Source organism: Phaethon aethereus (assembly GCF_964289735.1).
Source record: "Phaethon aethereus genome assembly, chromosome: 1".
NCBI classification, from domain to species: Eukaryota; Metazoa; Chordata; class Aves; order Phaethontiformes; family Phaethontidae; genus Phaethon; species Phaethon aethereus.
Genome location: NC_138575.1, coordinates 98,772,939 through 98,791,891, shown reverse-complemented (window position 1 = coordinate 98,791,891; position 18,953 = coordinate 98,772,939). Strand labels below are relative to the sequence as shown.

The window sequence follows — 18,953 nt, the reverse complement described above, 5'->3', positions numbered from 1 at the left end:
AATGGAGCACATCTGTGTATATAGATCATAACAGTCTTTATGTGATCACATATTCCTATCGTTCTCTACAGCAGTTATGAGCTTTGTTGATAAAGTCCCAGATTTGCAAAGAAAAATGGAAGTGTTTTTGTGATGCTAACTTTCATTCCTGCTTCCATCTTCATGATTAATTTAACCAGTGCAGTGGAGTTATTTTCAGGGCCACCAAGTCAGAGAATCATTTCACACAGCTTTCATGCTGTGAGATGGATCATTTTGGTTTGAATATGAATTTGACAGTAGCAACAGCAGCAGCAGGAAGCTTTATCTGCCAAAGGGAGTCAAAATGAAACAGAAGTGAGAGCTCTATCAGCCAGAATTAGTGAGTTACAGCTGTGCTGCCACAGTTCTAGTCCGTCCTTTCTTCCCACTTAATCAAGTGACGGGAATGTGTTCCTGCCTTCAAATCTGCAGTTCAAATCCAAGCATGCTGTAAAATATAAAGCCCTTGATAAATGTCGGCCCCACTGAAGGTGACATTCAACTTTGTGCCTATTTTGTTGTGCTAATTTGTGTCAAAAAGAACAGAGGCTCACTAACTAGCCTGGTGAGAAGAGCTAATTTTGGCTGAAAAACTAAACTCTAATCTAGTTTCCTAAATCTTAATCTAATTCTTTGCAAAATAATGAAATCTAGTAGAAGACCACCTAGGGGTTAGGAGAATGTTTCTCACTGAGGTGGGGAGGTGCAGGTAAATAGTAAGCTGCCAACATAGAATCATAGAATCATTTAGGTTGGAAAAGACCTTAAGATCATCAAACCCAACAATTAACCTACCACTGCCAAGACCACCACTAAACCATGTCCCTAAGCAGCATATCTGTATCTTTTAAATACCTCCAGGGATGATGGTCTTCGGCTCTGAAATCCACAGAGCAGGTGGGAATCCTCACATAGCTTCCACTCAGGTCACTTTTAGCAATTGCCCTCAAAAAAAAGAGAAAAAATTCCCTGCTCAAATACAGCTGTGCTTGAGAAGATCAAAACATTAATTTGGTCAGAGAGGCTGAAATGGTGCAGGAAAACAATTTTGCAGTGCAGTTCATGGGTTATGTTTACATGAAAATCATGGTTCTAACACTTCATACTGCTCTAATGAATCACTTGGTTTATGATCAATGTTTGCTCATATGTCTTTAAACAAAATAAGGTTAAATGATCTTTAGTTATTTTCCCCTTTGTATTATTCTCTTCAGCCTTTTTTTTTAAGGAAAGTTTGTTGCACCCACTTTTTACTTTCCTAGTTCCTCTCCTTTCCCTCCTCTGGTGGCTTGTCCCCACCTTTCCCTTCACCTGTGGCTTACCTCACACATTTCATCAGGAGCTGAGGAGCTCCAGTGCCAGTGGGATTCCAGATCCCTCAAGCACCTGTTCCTTGCTGGCTAGCCAGTCTTCCAGGAGGCACCAAGTTCTCTTTGAGGGGCCACTCAGTTTAAAGACATTGAAAACTTACGTCAATGGAAACTCTTTTTTTTCTTCTTTTCATCTCTCAGTTTTCTGATTTTTTTTTTTTTTTGCAAGAAGTATATTAACTTAAATACAAAAATTGGAAATACTATAAGCTCAGGGAGTAATTGAATATGGATCACTGAGAACTCTGACAACAGGGTTGACGGTGAGAAGGAAAATGTTATTTTGTGTCTATCTTGTAAGAAAATTTTTAAGAAAAATTCTAGATAATTTCAAGACCAAACCCCATTACTTACACATATTCATGTATATAATCTTTTTAAATTGTTTGATTCTATGAATTTTTCATTCTAATTTTAGCACAGAGAAGTTTGCATTTTGAAGGATCATTCTCAATTTACTTATTTTAAAAAACAGAAAACATGTTAAGAGGGTTATAAATCAGGCTTTTTTCCTCCTAGGTTTATATTTGATCAGAAAGCCAATGGCAGAGTTCTGGAGCCTTGGAGAATTATTCTGGCACTGCAGAGACAGCCCTAGCAGCAATCCGTAAGTAATAGACACACTAGTTAAATTTTCCTCTTTAATTTACATCATAACAATTTTTCTTTCAGTCTAAATTAAATCTTGCCATCAACAAATATAAAAAAAAACCTATGTACCCAGGTGCAATACATTGCAAAAGCACAGAGTGGTATAGATATCATGCTAGAGTTGTGAATTTTGCAAAATTAAATGCAATTTGTTACTATAATGGTACTTCTTGCAAAAACCTTTATCGGTTCAGTTTGTACAGTAAGCGGCAGTATTGTGACTGCCTAGCGACATAGCTCACTGAGAATTCAAATTTTCAGGAGACTCAGCTAGAACTCAGCTTTCTTTCTGCTTTCTTATCTTTTGTTTTTTGCTAGCTGGTCAAACAACAAATGACCCTTCAGCTTCCTGCTTTATTCTCAACAGATGTCAAGCACACTGGCTTTGCTTTTAGCTGCTTTTGACCACAGCTGTCAGTCTAACCCTGATCTCCCACACCCTCCCTGACTGTTCACTGAACATTCAACTCTCAGTGTCGTCAAGCAACCTAGCTCTTCCTCAGACTTCCTATCCTTACAAGAGATGCTATCAAGAGCTTTGCTGTGTTAGAGCTGTAGCCAGGAGAGGTTGTAGAACCAGAGCTCCAAGCATGCTTGATAATACCAGGTGTCACTATGAAAAGGCCCCACTAAGTTTTACACTAACAGAAGGAAAAACTGAGAATGGGTAGAGGCAGCACCGTGGCAGAAAACGAATTAGATAGATGCATGGTCAACCAGGACTTCGCACTGCTGCCAAAATGTTGCAGGTCTTGTTTCTGTAACGGCTGTTCTGTGTAAGGAAGAGTAGCTAACTGTCCTGCCCTTCTAATCAAGATTCTGTTCAATTATGAATATAAAATTTTAGTAGCCAAAGTGATGTCAGATAAAAACAAAGAGAACAATTGGTAGAAAAAGTGGCTTGTGGGAAAAAAATGAAGGAAGTGGTTGCATTTAGTTCAGAAAACACAAGACTGACTATAAGTGTTCTGACATATAGAAGGTTTTTATGAAGTGATAATCTAGCTATTTGTTTTCCATGTAGAAGCAGGCCAAGAGGCAATGTCTCAGGAAAAAGAACTTCACTTTTTCACCTTTCTCTGACATCTGAAAGGCTAGTTAGTCGCTGCAGGAGGCTATCCTAGGAACTGTGAAATCTCCTTCAGTGGACAAGGAGAAAAAAACAACCTAATCCTATTTTGGAGTGGAATAAGGGCAGACTCACAACAGCCACAGTTTAGTTTGGTGTAGCTAAAGTTTGAGCGATAATGCCCAGAGGCTCAGCCTGTCATGGCTGCCTCAACCGCTGAAGCCCCACTGCCTTAGGGGCATGACTGCCATTCTATCTTCCCAGGCCTCTCATCACAAACTACGCAGAACTTGGAGCAGTTCTCGGTCTTTTTTTTTCATCTGAAATTAAAAGCCCCTATTGTCAAAAACTGTCCACAGCATTAACTAGAGCGGCTTCAAACTGTCACCGCTATGAGCACAGCCAACATGAGAACAAGCTGCAAGTGAGAACCGAGACCAGGCTCACCTGCTGTGGTTTTCACCAGGCAGGGTTACAGCAGCCTCCAGGAAAGGGCCCCTCTGCGCTGACCAGAAGGCCCAGCCCCACTCTCGATGCACAGAAATTATTATGCCATGCAGTATCCTGAATTCACCGAGAAAGATTCTGCTCCTAGCTGTCGTATAGGCAACAGCCCTTCCAGTTCTCTTCTGTTCAAATCAGAGCCTCCCAGACATCAGGCAGTCTAGAAATTTCTGTCAGTGAATAGCGGCAAAGAAACCCAGGTGTTGCGCTCCTTCCACATCCCCCGGGCCCATAAACTGAAACATACACAGGTTTCATCACAGTTAATACCACCAGCTCAGATTTCTGACTGCTCCTTGGACTCAGCAGCCTGGGTATGCAGGTTTGTGTAAGAAAAAAAAAAAAAAAAAACCACCACACTTCTAATTTTGTTAAGCTAGAAATACTTGTTAGGAAATGCTTGCTCAGAGTTTACAGCTAAATTTGGCCCACAGAGACATATTGTTATGTGATCCCAACACACACGGTAAAGATTCAATGCTACGTGATACAAGTCATGGTGAGGCTCATTGCACAGCTCTGTGGTGGCTGACAAGGACATCTCCTACAGCCTTTCAGGTGTTTACACAGCGTCCATCAACAGGTATCTCAGGCTGTGATCTGGAAGTCGTGTTTTGTCTTTACCAGAGCCTTGCATTTTTGCCCTGGACTAGCCCACCAGTGCCAGAGCAAAGTATAGGTATATGTATGCATACAAAACACAATGTGGAATTCCTGTGTCTGGCTACTGAATAATGTTTGTGGTTTAGTGACAAACCAGACCATATCTACAGCCTCTCTCTCTTCTTTCTCCAGTATATTGCTACGATTTCTGCTTTTAAATCGAGCTCCTATTCTCAGCTCCACTTGAACAGATAGGTAAGGTAAGGTAAAAGGATCATATTAATTCCTGGCTGCCCTCTTCTGTTGAACACTGTCAGGGAGCTGTGGAAACTGTATTGCCTTGATGTATGCTTTAAATTCTCAGCTCTGCTGAAGCTGTGCTTGCATCGTGCACAGTGCACGATGAACCATAGGAAGGTTTTCTGTGTCTGAAGTTTCTGTTTTGCAGTTAGAATTCTGCCTGGGAATATCAGTTGTTTTTCTGAATAAAGAATTGGAAACCTTCAAAAGAACTAAAAATCCATCACTGCATACCTCCTCCCTCATCATCTCATGATGCTTTCTAAGGGGAGAGATTTTTAAAACAATGATCTTGGATTAAGCAGAGCAAAACTCTAATCTTGCCATGACAAACATGTCATTGCTCCTGCCTCCAGCTGACAAATACATCAGATATGGGACCATGCTTGTGAACAAATGGAGTGCGTTGCACAAAGAAGACCACATGACTAGTGGCACAACAGGAACTTAACAACAACGGTTGGAAAATTTGAGTTGTTGCTGAAGTTTTAACAAAGCTTGCTATGCAGTTGCACACCACTAAGAAAATCCATGGTCCCAGGTTCTGACTCAGTGCTGAGCTTGGTCGGACAGAAGCAGCAGGAGCTGGAGTTTCTTTTTCTCCTGGAAAGCACAACAGAAGTGTTTCTAAAAAGCAATGGAGACAATATTTGTTTTTGTAATAGGGAATTGCTGGATGGGTCCACAAATACAGTAAGGAAAGCAAACTTTCCTCAGCAGAGAAAGCTATTGAGGCCATTGTGCTTTCTCTTGAAATGAAGTTTGTGGTTTCACCTTCATTTTTCTGTACCCAGAGCAGAAACTAATTCAAGAAGCAGATAAAGGGACCCTGCATCTGCCATGCCAAAAGATCATGGGTCTGCCCACGCCAGTCCAGTGTCACACCTGCCAGCCCTGTGTGGCTATCTCAGATGTCCTAGGATGTCTACTACTGCACTATGCGCTCTTTTCGGCAACCAAATCCACGCTCTCAGAATTTTAGAAGTTATTCAGTTCAGTAGTTTTTAGACTTAGAAACTAGGAAGACTGAGTACAACATCATCAATAGTAGTATCCAGAGTTGAGTATCAAGTTCAAAATTTGTCATTTTCACCACTAAAAGCACCATTGGTCTGATACTATGTGAGCTCAGTAACTGCCCAGACCTTGAAATAGGGAAGGAGGTTAGATGTATTAGTGATCATGGCTGATAGTATCTTCCACCACATTCAGTTACTTACGACCAAATCTACAAATCTTTGGTGTCTATTCCAGACCCTTTTACTTATGCTAAGGCCTTGTCCCAATTTTATCCCTTCTGTTGTCCTTGTTTCATTTTCTTTGAAAGCTTTTTCTATTTGACGTACCTAATTATTTTATCACAGGCTCACCCCTTTCTTCCTTTAACCTCAGTTTTTGCTTTCTAAATCTTTCTCCGTATTCTCAAGCTCCTGTCCATTTTTCCCCTTCTTTTTTTTAGTCCTACAAATATTACACAAAGGAATATTTTTTTGTTAATTTTTCTGATAGTCCTTAGCTGTTTGTTATACCACTACAATATTAGCTCTTCCCTCAACTGTAGCTCCTGATTGCTGTTCCAAAATTTCTCATCCCATTAAGCCTCTTGAAATTGTTGCAAGGTCTCAAATTCACTATAATTCAAGTCCCTTTATTTAAACTCTCTTTTAGATCCCAAATCCACTTAGGTATTTTCACTTTTTTTTTTTTTTGAGGTCTGTTGCTTCTTCCCTTTCAATGTTATTTCAGTATCCTTCACATTCAGGAGTAGGAGCAACAGGAACATGGTGGTTTGAACATCCCAAGGATATTAAAAAATCTCAAGAGCTATTGTAACTAGCCTGGAGCAGAAGGGGAAGGGGAAGCAAGGTGTCTCCTCCATAAATTGGCTTCATGAAGAGAAAAGGTAAAAAGTGTAATTATTAATAGTTTCTGAGAGATGGCTCCCAAAGTACAGCGATGACAGCAATGCTGAGTAGAAATACCAGATTAGTTTCACAACCAGCCATTTTATCATATCATAAGCTGCTGTTACAAAAAGTACAGCACAATGTAATCTTGACCCAGTTCCCAGAAATTATAAACAGCACAACAGGGAACATATACAGCATGTAAGGTGTTCCATAACACAACCCTGAGAACAAGCACAACAACTTTGAGAGCAAATAAATCAACATGGTGACCTGCAACTGCCAAACTAATAAAAAGAATGCTTATAACAAATTTTTTCTAACGTGTTGTGGTCAGATTTGTTGTTATCTCAACCTGTCGAGCCCCACATTGGACGCCAAAAAGGACTGTCGTGGTTTAACCTGGCAGGAAGCTGAAACAACCACACAGCCGTTCAGTCACACATACTCCCCACAGCAGAATGGCGGAGAGAATCAGAAAAAAAAAAAGTTAAAACTCATGGGTTGAGATAAGGACAGTTTAATAGGACAGAAAACAGAAAAAAAAATTATTATAATAATGATAAAAGAATATACAAAACAAGTGATGCACAGCACCATTGCTCACTACCCACTGACTGATGCCCAGTTAGCTCCCAAGCTGTGGCATCTCCCTGGCCAACTCCCCCAGTTTATATACTGAGCATGATGTCATACGGTATGGAATACCCCTTTGGCCAGCCTGGGCCAGCTGTCCTGGCTGTGTCCCCTCCCAGCTTCCCATGCACCCCCAGCCTGCTCGCTGGCAGGGTAGCGTGAGAAGCTGGACTGTCCTTGACTGCTCAGTAACAACTGAAAACATCAGAGTGTTCTCAACATTACTTTCGTCCCAAATCCAAATCACAGCACTACCAGCTATCAAGAAAAAAATTTACTCTATCCCAGCCAAAACAGGGACACTTGTCTCTCCATTGTCTTGCTCCTTGTTCTGTTTCTCCCAGTCCCCGCTGTTGTTGCTGCTGCCCCACGCAGAATCCCCTCTCGACGCTTTGTCTTCCTGCCACCCGCGTGTTGTCTGCGCCCAAACCCTGCTCTCTGCTTCCCCTTGCCTGACGCCCTTTGCTTGGGTCTCCGTGTCATCTCAAACCTCACTATATCTTCCTCAGAGCTCGGTCAAGGCTTCTGGAGAGCGCTGATGAAACAGAAGTGTGCTGGACTTAAGGACCGGTGCCAACACGGCATCTGCCATTGGCAGGAAAAGGCCGGGCAAAAAGAACCTGCTGCTCCTGCTCTTGCCTGAGGAGGAAGGTGGTCAAGGCTGTGGATGGTGACTGCTGCTGAAAGGAGCCCCCAGCCCCCATTTCTCCTCACGCACTTTCTTCTGCTCAAGGATTTTTTTGTCATCAGAGGAGCACTCTACTAAGCGGTCAGCAGGCAACGAGTGGCTGCTGTTTCCCTTTAAGTAACTTCTAGATTCAGATCTGCAAGATCTGCTGAAATTACTGTCTTCTGTTTCTGCACCTAGCTAATGAGGTCTTTATAGAAAATTGTGAAGAGCACGTAGTCATTACCTTCCTGAAAAAGGAATTTGTAGTTGTTTCCTATCTGCTTTCCTTTCAGCGCAGAGGGGAGAGAACCTGCCTGAAGTGGGGCAGTGCTGAGCAGCTGCTGCTCTTCCTTTGCAGAGCTGGGCTTCTGTAAGAGCCAGTCGCCTCACAATACCTCATGGAAATCTTTTATTTATAAGATGTGTAGACAAAAAGCCCCAAACAGTTTTAACTGTAGGAAAATACAGGTGTATTTGATAACAAGAAGAACCTTTGCCACATGCTCTTAAGGACACTTGCAAGTCAAGGGGGGGTTCCCCCCCCACTCTCACTATCCTCTTGAGGAATGGGGACTTGTTTTATTGTAATGTGTGGTCACTGCAGTAGACATCAGCTTTAGCTTCACTTTGGACTTGCCATTTCTAGGCTCCTCCCTTAAAGGAATCTTTTTTTAAAACTCTCTAAATTTCTTTGACACAAAGCCGTACCTTTTTGCTTTATTCCTAAACTAACTAAGATGGCATCTGGAAATGCTCTTAGTGTCATGCATGATTAACTTGCAGTTAAACACACTGATGTTAACATGAGATTTTTGCATGTATAAAGTTGTCAGAGTAAGAAACTTGAAAGTAAGAGCTGCATGTACAACAGCTGTCCTTGCTTACTAGTGTTCAGTCAGTTATTTACCTTGTTTTTTTCCACAGGATGTTTTTCCCATTCTGTGGTCAAGATGCCAGCGGTCACTGTATCTCACACTTTGTTTCTCTATTAAAATCCGTGTGTAGTTCTACTGCACTCTGAACTCTGTTTAAACCTCTGCATGAACAGAGAATTGCAAGTCTTTTCTGGAGCTTTCCATGGCTTCATGACTGAGGCTGATCAGGACATCACAAGCACTCATTTTCTTTTCTCAAATTCACCTATTAATTTTGAACAAAAAAGACAAGAGTTCCTATAGATAATTTCCTCCTCCCTTATACAGTCCTGACTTATTCCTGTAGTATAGCCCAGTCTATGGCTTTAGTGAGGTAGATGACAAACACAAAAATAATGAAGTCATATAATTGACCATCCCCACCATCACACTTGATCCTTTATCATACATCATTTGCACAAAGGGAGAAGACCTGAGATTTTGCCAGCAGCATGCTATAACTGGCATATCCTAACTGTCAAGTACTTGCCAACACAAGTGTCTTGGAGTTTTATGAAATGGGGGAGGATTTGTGAAAACAAAGGGGAGAATATCAAGATGTCATGTTTTGGCATTCCCCTGTCAACTGCGTGGATCATCAGCAAGGTAGATCCTGGAATTGCACCACACAGGTCTAATGTCACCGGTATTAATGGGGTAAGTGGCAGTAGTGGGGCCAGATGTTACCATCTTGAACTGAAGTTGCAGGAATCATTGCTTCTGGGCAAGGGCATCACCAGAATGACTTGGCAACTGGGAAATCATGACATATCATGAGGACTTCATAGTTCAGAAAGAGCTGGCCCTAGGTGTCAGAGCTGGGAGGTAAATGTGCAAACAGCACATTTTGAAATCGGGAAGACCCTTGCCAGTGCCAGATCCTTGTGTATCTGGACTCCATTTTGATCTCGAGACCAGGCTGTATTGCAGGGGTCCCTGATCCTTCTCCCCTCCTTTGAGGACTCTGTCTCTCCTGTCATTCTTGCCATCTGGATCACTGCTTCCCCCACATCTTTATGTCCTCCCTCAATTTGGTCTTCCTCACAAACGCTGCACAGACATGTTGTTATGTCCTGTTTCTCCAGGTCTGTGTGCTCTTCCCCTGGTCCTTGGCTTCAAGCAGGGAAAGTACAAAATGCCTGGAAGAGCATCTCCTGTGGAGCTGGGCAGCATTTCTTCCATCAGGGAACAGCAGTTCTACACGTGGCTGTATCCTGCCCTTGTTGAATTGACAGCAGCTTCCCAGGGGTGGCAAACGGCACTGTCTAATCCCCATCTCCTTCCTGCCATATTTCCTAAATCATGGCACAGATACTTCTTGATAAAATAGCTATATTTTAAAAAGAAGAAAGGGGGGGAAGAATGCTCTGTTTTAAAAATTTCATTCTCAAATACTGCTGACTAACTTTCACCAAAACTTGAAATATCAGGTAAACATAAAAAAGAAGAAAAACAAAACAAAACAAACAAACAAAAAACAACTGTGGCAATGAAAGGAATCAAACTAAGCAGCATTCTTCCATACTATGAGCAAGAACCCTATTTTCAGGGCGTTGAACCACTTTAAACATAAAAGTTAACTTAAAAATATAACTATACTTAGGTGTCAACTTAACTATTGCATAGTTTAGAAGAGTGATACACAACTCAAACGTCTGCTGATATAATATGACAAAACTCTTCCCTTCTGATGCGGACCGTGACCAGTGTAGACAAAGTTGCCCATTTCCTGCCTTCACTGCATTCAGGAGCTGTAAGCACAGGTTGGTAGCCAGCTTCACTACAGACAGGACAGTGGCAACAACACAAATGAACTCGTGTATGTGCTTAGCACCTTCAATTTCAGTTGTCTGCTGACAGCTGCATTTGGAATAAGCCTTTTAATGCCAGGCTTCTGCCTTTCTCTGGAATTGCTTTGAAAGGTGAGAGACCTGGTTTTCTTTTGTCAATGGAGTTCCCATTTTTTCATGGAAAGATAAAAAGAACCTGTGAAGAACTGCTGAGCAAGAACAAAAAGAATGGTAGCTATTTAATACGAGAGAGTGAAAGTGTGGAAGGAGCCTTGTGTCTCTGTTTTGTAAGTACTCTAATACTAATTTTTTAATGAATTTTCAGATAGTTCTAAAGACAAGTGTTCATCTTCTCTAGCATGAATAGTTCTTCCCTAATATTAACAGACTCTAAGGAGTGCATATATGTATTCAAGTAATGCTGGTTGCCTTAGGCTTCCCTTATAGTGAGTGGTGAAAATGCCATGCTTTATAGAGTGTGGCATTTTCAAAAGACATTTTATAAAACAGAGGATAGATGAACTGTAATCTGCTGATGCTGGTCTCTCTCTGCAGACTACAAGGGGAGCCCAGAGAAAATAGCTTAGCCTGCCAAAACATGGTAAGAACCTTACTCAAAGTTATTGCCTCTGTAATGATGACTAAATAGCATTTTAACTATTGAAAAGTCTGAAATCTGAAAAGTCTCACTGATGTTACAAAACAGTTCCTTCCCTGTAGGCTTTCTGTCTGATGAAAGCTTAGGCTTGTGTTTCAAAGGGATTTTATCTGATGTAAGAACATAAAGTGAGACAGAAAGCTATAATGTCCTGTTCAAAGTCACATGACAAGTCCATGAACAAGATGGGCATAGAAAATTGCTACATCTAGTCCTTAACTTGAATTACTACAATTAAATTTTTATTATTTTCTTTTCCTGTAGGGAATAGCACTTTTATTTCCAAGAAGCCTGTTTTACACTTTTCATATATAATTGATCTGTTCCTAATGTGTTCAAAGTTTATAAGTTAGTTACTCTGAGTCTTTCTTTGTTTGACCCTATGAGGTTTTATACTGTCCTTGAGGATGTGTTTGTGACATGAAAAATTCTTAACACCACATTAGTTAATTAAAAAATCATAAAATGTTTTTGTCAACAACCAAGAATGCATTTCTTTTGAAAGAAATCAAAGGACAAGGGAGAAAAATGGAGAAGGAAATGGAGTACTATGGGGTTGGTGGGTAGAAGAAAGGAGAAATTACAGAGTAAGAATGATGGTATTAGTCCCTGACATGGGAAGATGGCTGTTGAGATCTCATGTAGCAGAGGTAGATGAGAAAGTGAAAGGCTACTTAGGTGTGTGCGATGAGTTGGAACTACTGATGGCACGTCAGGGAGCAAAGGACTCTTCTACAGGGTACATTGTGGGTAAATGCAAGCTGACATAAAGGTTCCACACTAAAGGGTTATTTTCCCTTTCTTCTTTTATTTATTTTTGGTTTTTTTAAAGGGCAAAGCAGATCTACCTTGTGATAGCTTGCAGACATGCTTTTGTCTGTTGACAGTGTTCTGGGCAGGCATATGAAAAAGCATGTGACTTCCAGCTAGCCTCTGTGGGTTTTTAGTGTTAAAAACTTCAGTGTTTACTGTATTTGACTTTTAAGTCGTGCATCAACAAATGTAATAGTTAAACTGTAGGGGTGGCAGCAATGGTATAACAGATACTGGCTTGCAGAGGTGAAAGCAAGGGTTGTCTTCAGATAGCAAATGGGATGGTAATAGTGTATTGGCTCAGACTGCCTCAGAGACTGGACTGTCTGTCAGTGGTTGACTAGGCAGAGGAAAGCTGTCCTAAAACTGAAGGCAGTCAACACTGAAATTCTTGGTGCTGTTTAAAGACAACTTTTGGATTAGAATTGCATCTTAAAACATTGCTTAGTACCTAACATGGTTGATGCACAAACTGATGCACACCTCTCAAATTATCTGATCCGTGGGCAGAGATACTGATCCACTTGCTACAGAAAACAATGAACTTTTTTGTCCTCTGCTAATGAGGTATGAGGGGGGAGGGAACTCCCATGGAGGATCTGGGAGCCAGAATGTTGGGACCAGTTCAAAAGCATCTCTTCTCTAATCGAGCATGGTGCTCAGCTCTTCTGATACGTCTTCTTCCACAGCACACTGCCGCTTTCATCCAAAGCTGTCCCAGGTCTCTTAACAGTGTCTCAGCGCAGTCCTACTGCTCTTGCTACTGTTCTCCTTATGGTTCAACACGTCATTCTCCCAAAAAAAGCTCCTTAACCTGCTTTTCTGCCACTGCATCTCCCCTGTGCCCAGACCAGGCACTTTATTAATTTGTACCATATGTAGCTATTGGTAAGCATTTAGTAGTTAATGTGGAAACAGAAGTTTACATTTTAATGGTAGTTTCATGTTTATTTAGTAAAAATTGGAGTAGTCAGATAATATCTGTCCAGGCAGTGAACTTTCAAAATTTAGAGGATCAGTAAAGAACAAGTTTCAAAAATTACTGGTTTCTGGTATTTTTTCTTTCACGTTTCTATGTCTCTGCTTACCCTTAAGCCAGGAACATGTGAATTTCCACAGGCATCTCGAGGAGTAAAAAAAACAAAAGATGCATCCCTGTGATGCAACTCTTCGAACTGAAGAAAATCTATTCTAACTGGAAGTCTTATCCTCACCTCAGGCCATCGTAACTTTTTTTGCAGAACAAAGTAGTTTATTTCCAGAGTAACTATTCACTTATGCACAAGTCCCTCGAGCTAGTTTTTCACCCTAAGATTCTCCTTCTTGTGACAGTTCGATTCATGTAGCTACAGCTGAAATCCTGCTGATGAACATGCATACCAGTTAAAAGAACTTGTTTTCAGATATTGCTCCCCCTCCACTTATTTGTGATGTGTATTTCTTTGCAACCTGACTGCCTTTTTTGATCATGGTCATGATCTCCAGTTCATCTTCTGAATAGCTGCCACTGAGGTATTTGACAAAGCTTTTATTTCTGTTGACAGAATATATCCAAAGCCATCTGTAGCCTGAGTGTTCAAACACCTGCATATTATTAAAAATAATAATAACTAAAGCCCTGGGAAATGCAAAGGAAGAATAGTTTTCTTAGAAGTAGGACCGGTGCAGTCATTTTCTAGGTGCTGCTGACTGGAGGCCATTTTCTGCTAACATCTCTCCAAGAATCCAACAGCCTTCTTGTGATACAACTGCAAAATGAAGTTTAGGGAGGTATCACAGGTGAGGAAGATAAGAAGATAGATGATAACATGGGATGTCTGTGGAACCAAATTACTCTTATATAAAAGGCCTGTGTTAGGTTTAGTTCATAAGCTCTGTGAAACCCCCTGGTTAGAGTAATCTTATATTTCAAGATCTGAAACATTCTCTCATCTTGCGAACTCTAGGCTCCCTTCTGTTTTGCTTTTCTATCCCTGCCTCATTCAATTTTACTGCAGAACTTCTCATGTCTGTGATACTAGCTGCTGTTTGCAGACATTTCCAGTCTCGTGCTGTGTTAAAAATGTGGTGCCTCTTCCTTCCATCAGTGTCTGCTTTCGGAAGCAGGGGTCAGAGACTCAGTCCGCTGTTAAGTCCCTAATATCATACATGCTCCTGAGTATATGTCCAGGATAATATCTCCAGCTATGCTCTGGTCAAAGCAATCATATTCTAGGTTGAAGTGGTACATGATCACATCTGGAATACATGAAGATACAGACAGCTCAAGGGGTCACTGTGTGGAGTGAGCTGGAGCACGGGAGCAGCGTCAAGAGAATAACTGTGAATTTGTAGTGCCACAATTTCTTGAGGGCTCCCAAGAGGAAAGCAGATTACATGAAAAACATTCTGCAACTTCACACTTCTGTATATGCTGTGGCAACCTCCTCACCTGTTCTCTTCTTCAGAAGAATGCCAGATGATCTCATGCGAAAGGTGAACTGCAAGTTTTCTACAGAATCATTCTTTACCACGACTTAGATTAATACAGTCTTCTTTCTCTCTCTCCTTCCCAACTGCTATCAATGTGATAGAAGACATTTGCAAAGACCATCTGTCAGAGCGTCACTCCATGCCAGTGTGCTTGTTTCCATACAGCATTGCTGTCTTGTGTCATATCCCAGGTGAATCTCTCATCCTTGTTCTCGGCTGTAGATCAGTCTTTTGAAAGGTGACTGCTTCTCTTGTGGACATGGTAATTAGTTAGAAGCCAGCTCATTTTCCCCTGGAGTATGACTTCAGAGAAAAAAGGGAACCTCATTTTTGTCTTTGTAGCTATTTAGGTCTTCCTTATAGCTCCATTTTTGAAGGAGGGGTTCATATTAGCACTGTCTTTCTATTGTGGAAATGTTGTCTGAAGATTAGCCCAACCCAGTTGTCTTAGGGAATCCCATCCTCATTGCCAGTTATGTCCTAGGGTGGTTTTGAGGATTCCCGAGAAGGGTAGACACATATACACAGGCTACAAGGGGAAAAGCAACAAGCGTTTATTACCTACAAGCATGCGTTACACCAAGGGTATCTTGCAAAGCAATTGTCTTACCGACCCGAGGACTGTGAGGAAGATGGCCCATCCATACATTCTTGTGTCGTCCTGCGCCGCGCGCTCAGCCCAGCAGTCGGTAGGTGCCAGCTTCACGTGGGCGTCCCCACAGAGGCAATGGTGGCCTCGCCATACATCGATCCCCTGCTTTTCGGGAAATCCCAGTATTTATACAATTGTGGAGGAGTGGGTTTTGACACACCTGACCAGCGAGTGCCGAAACACACCTCTGTTGCTGACTGTCAGCATAGGGAGACTATGGCATATGCGCCCGCTGGTCAGGCGCGCTGCGCACACCATAGCCATCCCGTCTATTGGTTCGTAGGCTCTGTACACACGGCATATTGTCAATCATGCTTAAGCCAATAGCAAGATGTTGCAAGGATTCCTACCTCCACGTCCTTCCCTAGTATTGTTCAACTTTCTCATCTCTGTGGGGAACCATCTGGTTTCTCTCACCTGGCCTGTTATCTACTTCTCACCCAGCTATCTGTTCTCCTCACTGTGCTAACTGCGGTGTTCTCACGGGCCGAAAGTCCATCTTTTAACCCCTCTGCTGCGGTTTCCTCACTGTCTACTTCTCACTCAGTGTCCAACTACGGACCAAAATTCCATCTTTTAACCCCTCCGTATACACTGGTGTAAAGTCTGATTGTCAACCAGACCACGGCTCCCCTTCTCCTCACTGCTGATGGAGATGGTACTGCAGTTCTCGATGACATGCATGCCAGCCCTTTGCTTACAGTTTATTCCCACATTGACATTTGCACAAGGTGGTTTCTAGTGCTGTGACACAATTCTGCTGGAGGTGAGCAAGGATGTAGGCACCCTGTGGAAGCCAGGACTCTTCTCTTACATGGCACCTGCAGTGGCATTCCAGGGTCTGTTTTGTGTTTTACTTCCTCAGAACAGGTAATACATATTCTCAGTGACATCCAGCCCTTTCTGGGTGTATAAACTTGAAGCATTCTCACTGCTTTTACGTACCGGATCTATTTTATTGGAGCTGTATCAGCACAAAACTTGGCAGAGAAATGCACCTAAAAAGCTGGAGGAAAGCTCAGGCAGTTCGCTGATGTGGAGGTGATCTAGCTGGACGTGCTTTGTGAAGGTCTATGCTAAGCAAAGTGCAGTGACTGCAGATTGAACACAGCACTCAGCGGCATTTACCATACGTGGCCTATCTCTGCAGGGCAAAAAAGTGTGTCATGAATTTGATCCAAATCAAACAGAACTGCATAGCGATGTACAGGGGGTTAGATCTGAATTGGCAAGGCATGATAAAGTAATATTTGGGTTTCTGAGGCTTACAATTAGCATGACTAATTTTGGCTAACAGACAATTAAACATATGACAAAGTATTTCAAGTATTTTGAAAGCTCTGATATGTGAATCAAATGGAAAAGTGAATGTGCATATGTAGCATTAGGCATTCTTTTATATTTGTTTTTAGTCTTTCATTATATTGCAGTTTACTTTAAGATACAAGCAAGCAAACAAAAACAAAAGCTGGCTGTCAAGATCAGCTGTAGCAGTCTAAGCAAGTTGCAGTGGTCTGACAGTTGATAAAAAGCATAATGTATACAACAATGTTTTTCACAGCTTTGAAGAACTCATCTACACGTACCGTATCTTCAGAGAACACCAAGGAAATTTTAGAATACAGGTGGGTAACTCTCATTTCATCAGTAAAGATTGCACTAAACATCATTGTGTTGGTTAAAAAAAGTTCATATACATGAACACATTACCTTAGAAAATATTACCAAGTTTGCTTTCTTCTCTACTCAATTCTTGACATTTAATCGTTATTATTATTGCTGCAGCACACAACTGAGTCAATATCTTGAACTGATTTCAGCTTTAAAAAAAAAAAGTGGTGAGGGAGGTTACACTTAGTACCAAACAGGTGTCCCTAGTGTTTTAAAGGTGGTACAATATTTTGTCACCAAATCTGTTTACAAAACAACTTTCCAAACAAGAAACAACCTACTGTTCCTTTCATTTAGGGGACTCTATGTGAAGGACAGTTGCAAACAAACTTTCCTTTCCTTGCAGACTTCTGAAGGTGTTCCAGAGAGGATCTTCAGAACATTAAAGGACCTAATATACACCTATGAAAAGACAAATCAAGGACTAATTACAAACCTCCGCTACCCGGTAAAGAAACAAAAGGCCTCGCAGAGAAGCCAGAGGTTCAATTCAGGAAAGGATGACATTTATGATGGTAAGAAATTTAGCTCTGCCTTTGTGGTTCTTCTTTTTAAGATGACCGAACTGACAGGTTTGTGGTGAATAGTTGCTACGTGTCTTCTGAGACCAGCTCACATAGACAGAAGTTCAACATACTTCCTTCTTTTTCATGTTCATTGGAAAATGGTTATTCCCAGCTCACAAGTTACATACCCTCATCCACCACAACTTAACAAATTAAAATTGCAAGCGATACAGAAGGCAAAGCATGATGTTGCCCACCTCTCACTCCTCCATGGGTGTTGATGCTCCTAGGCTAGGGAAGGCTGAGGACCAGTTTTACCCAGTGTGGTTCTGCTAAGCTGCCAAGCCCCTGCGCTTCCCTGGGAGTCGATGCTGTCTTTTACCTGCACTGTCCAGATTGAAAGCTATTTTTGTACCAAAATCTAGTTCAAGCTATTTTTGAGATGCTGAGGGGAAAAACAAACAAACAAACAAACAAAACAGCCAGCTCGTGTGTTTTTGTGATTTGTATTAAAACATTACTAATTTTTCAAGTTAGTATGTTGCAGATAAGAAGCATAGAGCCTTGTGCTCAGGATCACAGCTTTAGAACCAGAGTTCAATCTCTGGTTGACCTTCTGCTAATTTATGCTCACAAGTCCCAGGTATAAGATAAAGATACAACTTTTCTACCTGACAGAAATACTATGCAAATGGATACAATAAAGATGGAGGTTTTCACGAAGTGATAGACCATGTTTTATAGTCCCATGTCATCTTTATGTCCTTGGTTTGGGGAGGATGAATAGAGATACTATTGGTAACTTGCCAGCAATCCCTCACACAATTTTGAAAGCCACTTACCATATTCTGTTGTACGACTGTCAGCTGCAGCATTCATCAGGTCACAGGCTGCAAAATAACCTTGAAACCCTTCTAGGTCCTCTTACTAGAGGACTAAGCATAACGAGCGAGGGAAACCCTTTCATTAAGTACAGTTATCGTACAGGAAAAACTTCTTGGAGTATCCAACCTTCTGCGTGACTTCTATCTCACGAATAACACCAGCTGGTCGTGTGGGCCAGCCTCTCTGCTCTCTGCCACAGTCATACCTCCTGCCTGTACTGGTGTTTTTTGCACACAACAACAGTGCGACAGCTCCCTGTGTCAAGCAGACAGGACAGGAAGGGGTGAGCTCTCCCCACTGCTTCATGCGCTAAGCTGCATTTTTAGGGGCCAGTGCAGCAGCAACAACCTCGCCGAGAGAAACAGTAGCAGAGGGGCATTTCGAGTGTCTCCACCAGTACATTCTCCCTTGTGTCACTAAGGCAGACACGCCACATTTACTGCAAAAAGGTTTTTAGGGTATCTTGTCATTGCTGGTCCAGGGAGATGGAAAATACTACAGTAGCATGGATAAATTTTTAGGAAAAATCAGTTGTAATACATATTTTATTATCTGGTCATACAACATGAACTTTTCTAGAAGATGCACAATGTCCTGGTCTGGACTCACAGGGAGGAAAACAAATCCTTTAATTTTACTATCAAAATGTTTGTTATTGTTGTTGTCCATAAAAATGGAGGTTTTTCCAAATAATGAAATTACTTTGGAATCATTGCTGGACAATTCTAATTTAAATTTTACTTGTACAGCATTCCAGACTTCCCCCTCAGACTGCTTTATTACGTGCGCACAGAGGGAGCTTAGGTTAATGTCATGATGGATATCTCTCTGAAATGCAGGCACCATGTAAAACACCACAGT

At 41.6% G+C, this 18,953-nt stretch overlaps 1 protein-coding gene across 1 annotated transcript; it reads left to right on the top strand.

The window, feature by feature from the left end:
• Positions 1 to 10,593: 10,593 nt before the first annotated feature.
• On the top strand, positions 10,594 to 17,284 carry LOC309410565 (SH2 domain-containing protein 1B-like; the record flags this gene model as incomplete). Its single annotated transcript, XM_082006988.1, is given in 4 exon segments — positions 10,594 to 10,718; positions 10,720 to 10,722; positions 16,592 to 16,655; positions 17,048 to 17,284. Coding segments are annotated over 4 exon segments (429 nt in total).
• Between the last annotated feature and the right edge of the window lie 1,669 nt (positions 17,285 to 18,953).